This window comes from Stegodyphus dumicola, chromosome X2, assembly GCF_044657685.1.
Source record: "Stegodyphus dumicola isolate Sdum_Otavi_A_Nest chromosome X2, ASM4465768v1".
Taxonomy (NCBI): Eukaryota; Metazoa; Arthropoda; class Arachnida; order Araneae; family Eresidae; genus Stegodyphus; species Stegodyphus dumicola.
This window is the reverse complement of record NC_140781.1, coordinates 109,663,487-109,669,779: the sequence shown is the minus strand read 5'-3', so window position 1 is coordinate 109,669,779 and position 6,293 is coordinate 109,663,487. Positions and strand designations below refer to the sequence as shown.

The 6,293-nt window shown below is 29.2% G+C and overlaps 1 protein-coding gene and 1 long non-coding RNA gene across 2 annotated transcripts; both read left to right on the top strand.

Annotated features, from left to right (window-relative positions):
* Positions 1 to 1,544: 1,544 nt before the first annotated feature.
* On the top strand, positions 1,545 to 3,814 carry LOC146992879 (uncharacterized). Its single transcript, XR_015038956.1, has 3 exons — positions 1,545 to 1,688; positions 2,480 to 2,640; positions 3,600 to 3,814. It is a non-coding gene; the product is annotated as an uncharacterized LOC146992879 (long non-coding RNA).
* Positions 3,815 to 3,854: 40 nt separating this feature from the next.
* Positions 3,855 to 5,657, top strand: LOC118205478 (uncharacterized). The gene is made up of 2 exons (XM_085808819.1): positions 3,855 to 3,963; positions 4,623 to 5,657. Exons 1-2 carry the CDS (start codon positions 3,940 to 3,942, stop codon positions 5,655 to 5,657), a joined length of 1,059 nt encoding a protein of 352 aa, XP_085664945.1. The 5' UTR covers positions 3,855 to 3,939.
* Positions 5,658 to 6,293: the final 636 nt, after the last annotated feature.

Genomic DNA, 6,293 nt, shown 5'->3' with positions numbered 1-6,293 from the left:
TCTAAAGAGAGAGATGCCATCGTGGAGGAATTTTGAAGAAAAACTGACCTTTCAGCGGGTATTAAAAATAATACTTACAATTTTCATTCAAATTATATTCATATTTATTTTTTATGTAAAACTTTCGGGTGTATGCTAAATAGTGTAAATTACTTTACACGAAAAATATAGTGAATGCACAGAAATTAAAGATTTGCACATGCCGGAAATGAAAAATAGGAAATATGTATGTGTATTTATGCATGTGCTTGCAAAAAGCATGTATCTGCCTTTGACAAAATACTTAAATATTCATTAAATTATTTATAAATGTATTTGAAATGAAAAATTTATTCACTTATAAACAACTGTGAAAGTACTGTGAAGAAATCTAATTATTAAATGTATCTAATTTATAATGATTATAAATGTTATTTAAATATATAATAACCTTAATATTGAATTGTAAACATAAACTGAAATCCTGTTGACAAATACGTTATAAAACTATTTAAGCAAGAATTGTTCGTATTGGAAAGCAATCTGTTAAAAGGTATTGTAAAGCAAATGCTATGAGATGGGCACTTAAGAACGTAATAAAGAGTTTTGGAATATGTATTGTTGAAATGAAGGGTAAAAAAAAATCTGATAAGTATAATTAAAAGAATTATTCCCATTACATTTTATAATAACTCAGTTACAAGTTTTAAATAATACTTAAAAAAAAAAAAAAAAAACTTACTTTATTCCCTTTCAGAAATGTTCAGAGAAAGTCAAGTACTATTTAATTCCTAATAATTCTCTAATTTAAAATGAACCAAATAGAGCATTAATTATAAATTGACTTACATTTTTCGATTTAAAAGATGCCTCAGAAGCCAAAAAATCATGTCATATTTAAGAAAGTATTTTAGGAAGAAACTGTATAAATAGAAAAGAAATAATGCATAATTTTAATATTAATAATACAATAAACTTTGCTCTTAATTTTTGTACCTTAACCGAATAAAATCGAATTACCTTAATTTTTTTTTTCTAATGTAATTAACGAAAACTTGTGAAAATATTTCATTCAAATTAAACCATTCTGAGAAAACTGTCCTGTGAAAAGTATAGCATTTAATTCCGTTCAGAATGAAATGTTGTTTAAAAATATGTTGTTTTCACATACTTAGAACTCTGAAATGTAGAAAAAGAAAATATATACATTTATATGTATATTTACGACGTAATTACAAAATATTTACATCCGAACGCGTCAAATCCCATAGAACTCAATGGTAAATGACCCAATGTTTTGGTCACCACGTAGGGATCGCCGGTGCTTCAGAGCAGGGTACGGGAGTAACTTGTTTAGGGCGACTCCATCCAAGGCCATCCAACTAGATATCTAGTTGGCCTTGCTCCATCTTACTTCCTACCTCCATGGTCAAGATGTAGAAACATCTTTTTACTCGACTTCTGATAAAGATTGGGTCGCCGCTTTTTCGGATGGCCTAGAGTCTCCTCTTCCCATCGATAGAAAGACTTGTGTCAACGATAGGGGAATGGCCGGTTTATCGATTACGAGTTTCAAAGTCCCTTTGTGTTTAGAGGCAAAATGAATTTTGCGAAATCTTGGAGCGAATTTAAAGAAATACTTCGCAGACACGAAGTAGAAACTGTAACAAAATATGTTTATTACTATGGAAAGTCATTCGATAAAGAGAGTAAGTAATTTTTGAAGATGTAATGAGTAAATAAAAATCCTCTAGAATGTAAATGCTTTCTTTGGTTGTTTAGTTGATATTTGGCCATTTTGTTCCAAAGAACTTATCAGCACTAATTTGTATTAATTTTATTGCGTAAGATCTAGTTGATGTTGCGAGATTCGGTCCAAGTTGAAAAAAGGGTTTATAGACGTTCATATTCATTAATTTTGTTGCATAACGTGTAATAGCGTTATGTTTGATTTTTATTTGGTTTCATTGTCAGGTATTGCATGTTTTTTTTTTTTTTTTTTTTTTTTTAAATAGCTGATGCTTCACGAAACATTCCGTACTATATTAAACATTAAACAAGATATACCGTGTTAGATTTGAAAATTTTTATTGTTGTTTCTTGAGAAACTCGACAATTGTCTCGATGACTACTATATTTTTCATCCTATTTTAGTGTATGAATGCAGTCTGTTGATTTGAAATATAATCATTTAATAGTCTATAAAGAAAATCCATTCTTTAGTTTTATCATTAACAACATGTTTCAAAATAACCTTATAATAAACACTACCAATTCAAAAAATATTCTGTTTTATTTTCAGGTAATAGTTCACCATAAAATTATAATGCATTGAAATATCAGGAAGTTATAATAATAAAGATATTGAATTTTAGAAAACAGGAAAGTTTTCTGAAATGTATATATATTTCTTTAGTGATGTGATATATATATTTCTTTAGTCAATGAATGCTACTTATCTTGTGTTTAAAATCACATTACTGTCTATTTTGACTCTTAGCACCAATGGACTAGCAGATAAGATAGCTGAATACTGGATGTTTGATCAAGGTACAAATACTGTTGAATGGATTAGCTGCATGGGAATTTTCCTGTTCTCCTTATATATAAGTGAATACAAGACAGTTTCCCATTAGACCTTCTCAAAGGCATCCCTTTTGCGTAAGGCAGCTAGCTCATTCTATACTTTACCTAGCATATATAATTTTAATATGAGACAAAATGACATAATTTTTTTACATAATAGTTTAATGCTTTTAATATCTCTCTATGTTTGCAGTAGGTGCTGCTTAATGTGATTACATTTGCCCATTTTTGATAATATAAGATGATGAGAAAAGTATCTTTTAAAATAGGAATTGAATTAACTATAAATATAACTAGCCACTTTCTTAACATTTTAATTAGGAAAAATAAAAGTTTGTTTATCAATTGTTTACAGTCTTCATTGCAAAAGTTCATTTGAGTAGTCCATAATGTTTCTGAAATTTATTGGACCAATTCTATACCTATAATCTTAATACTTGGAGGGCATCCTTGTTTAAAGAGATTTTGCAAATGTAAAATCTGAAATTGGGCAAAAATGCAAGTGTATTTTGGCAAAGATGTTTTCAGGAATTTTTACCTCCCTTTTGAAGAAGAGGGAACTGTGCTGAAGCCCTTCCAAATCAATAGCTATTGAAAATTCGTATGAAATTAAGTTTTTATTTTTTTTTATTTTATTGTTTTGCGCTTTTTTCTAAATGCTTGATTAAAATCATTTTCGTTCTTCAGTTTAAGAAATTTATTGTATAATATTTTGATTATATTAACCAAATTGAGCAAATAAAATTACAGCAAATGATGCATTTTTTATGTTTCCATATATGAAAGAGCAGAACTTAGAAATTCAATAGCAATATACACGACATCAGCTGCAATACATTAAGCAGTGTCTACAGTATGTAGTATATATAGAGACAGTTAAATGTATAATATGTTTATAGAGATCTGTAATTTCTTTCTTTTAAAAATCAAAGTATAATGTTAAATGTATAATATGTTTATAGAGATCTGTAATTTCTTTCTTTTAAAAATCAAAGCTTATCAGATTGTGATCTAAATCAAAATTTTCTTTCCAGTTGAACTAACTCCAGATTTACGATTAAACTGGTTAGATGATATTCCCTATTTCCACTTTGGGCGAAAAACCTATGTTTGCCATCAAGGAAAAGATCTGAATAAACGTCAAAAGAAAAATTATGCTAAAGAAAAAAATGAAAAGGTAAAATAACATTGTTATATTTAAAAATTTATACAAAAATATCACCTCTTGGATTATATATATATGTGTGTGTGTGTGTGTGTTTTTTTTTTTTTTCTTTCTTTTAATGTCAAACTGATCATGCTTTTGGTAAAGCATATTCCAAGAACCAGACAACTAAAAAAGTTAATTGTCCAGCTGTAATTAATGTTACCCGAATGTACAGGATGCCTCAGTTCAAGGTAGAAGTTTATTTAACTTTTTGTTCTAAGATGGTCTTAGTAATTTTAGAGAATTTTTTTTAAAGGAAAAAATATAATTCTGTCACGTATGAGCAAGATGTATTGAAGGTATTCTATGATAAAGTATACATACTTTTTGACATAAAAACAAAAGGTATTTTTAGAGTCACAATGTAAAAAAGAGAAATGATTTTTTGTGTCTCTTTATTCAACATATTTTTCTAAATAGGTTTTTTTTTTTTTTTTTTTTTTTGGCCAAAAGAGGGTTTTTAACAGTAATATTTTCCTAAATAAATAATTCAGTAATTGACATGCAAATAAAATGATGTTTTCAGGCCAGAAATAAAGGCTTTTTATGCTAATTATATTCTAACCAATTTGCTACAAATAGAAATAAGTTGTTCAAAGTGAAGTTTTATTGGTTATGTTTCTTTGAAGAAGTAATTTGATCTATTGTTATAAAAATGGAAGATCCTTTTTACAGCTTTTTTTAAAGGAAAAAAAATGAGAAACGACTCCTCTTTTTTTTTTTTTTTTTTTTTTTGAATAATTTGCTATGAACAGAAAGTTTTTAAAATTGAACCTTTATCAATAATTAGTTTTAGATGACTGTGCTGGAATTTCTAAATTTTACTGTGATAAATATGTTTAAATTACAGGTAGTGCCAACCCGAAAAAGAAAGATTATGATATCTCGGAAAATTAAGGAAAAACTAGCCAATAAAGATAGTATTGCTGGTGAAGAAGTTTTCATGTTTAATTTACCTAATAGCCAAGATCATCAAAATCATCTAATGGGTAACATGGCTGCAGTAATAGAACCTATAGATGCTAGAGTGCGGCATTTCATAGCTTCTAAAGTTAAGAATGGAAAATGCAATGCCACTGTAATTGCAGAGCTATTAGAAGTATACGTTTCAACTGAATTGGGAGAAACTGATAAAACGCGCAGACGATTTTATCCAGAAATGGAGGCAATAAGGAAAATAATAAGCCAAGCAAAATCCGATATTAGAACTAGTAAAATTGACCAGGAAAATACAGAAATGTTAATAAATAGCTGGGATACTTCCAAGTGTTCTGTTTTTTTTAGACCATGTACTGAAAATACATATGATGGTACTGAGCCAAATGACTTTACAGATTCAAAACTAAATCTGCTATTTGTATATCAAAGTGAAGAAATGAAAAATTTATATGTCTTATATGGTTCTAATCTTGTTCTTCTCGACGCGACCTATCGAACCTGTAAGTATGCTCTCCCACTTTATTTTTTAGTTGTCAAAACAAATGTGAACTATCAAATAGTGAGCATAATAATTACACAAAATGAAACAGCCAAAGCATTAGAAGAAGCTCTTATAATTATTAAAAATTGGTCGCCTCTCGTTAGACCAAAATATGGGATGGTTGATTTTGCAATGGAAGAAATTACAAGTTTGGAAAATGTCTTTACAGGAATTAAGGCTTTTATATGTAGTTTCCATCGAGAGCAGGCATGGTCAAGATGGGCTTCTAAGAAAAAGAATGCAGTGGTTCCCAAAGAAGAGCTTTTGTGTAAATTACGTGCCATAGCAAATGCTCCAACTCAAGATGAAATGGTTGCAGCAATAGAGGTATTAAAATCATGGAACCAATATGAAGCTGTGAAAGATTATTTTGAATTAACATGGTTCAAGGAAATTGAGAGATGAGCTTTGGCTTACAAACCAAATGACTTATTCATAAACTCGAACAATGGTGTTGAATGAGGAACTAAAATATAGATATCTTCAGGGATATAAAAACTGTATGCTGTCTGAAATAATTAAGATCTTGGTTGAGAAATTTCTGCCAGAAAGATATAGAATTTACGTCAGAAAAAATCTGAGTATGCTTTCGCAGGCCAGATTATACAATGAACATGTACCAAATTATTTAATCAATAAGCCAAAATGGTTAATTGATCACATAAAAACAAAATTAAGAGCTGCTGAAGTTTATGTGGGTAATATAAAAAAAAATTCACATGGCTTCTTTAAAGTTTCTTCTGAAACTAAGCATGATGCAGTTTATTCTGTCACGTTTGATGAACAGAAACAACTGTGTCAATGCACATGCTTAGATTTCAGAAGAAACCGACTGCTGTGCAAGCATATTGTGTTTGCTGGCATGAAGTTTCCAGCCTGGAGTTTGGAATGTACTGCAGAATGGCTATTTTCAACACCTATTTTCAAAGTTGATGAAGATTTAGTCTCAAGAAGTATTTCAGGCACCAGAAAACGAAAATATTCATCAACTGAAACTCCTTCAGGTGGAACATCAGATAATTTACCCACCATATCTGAAGA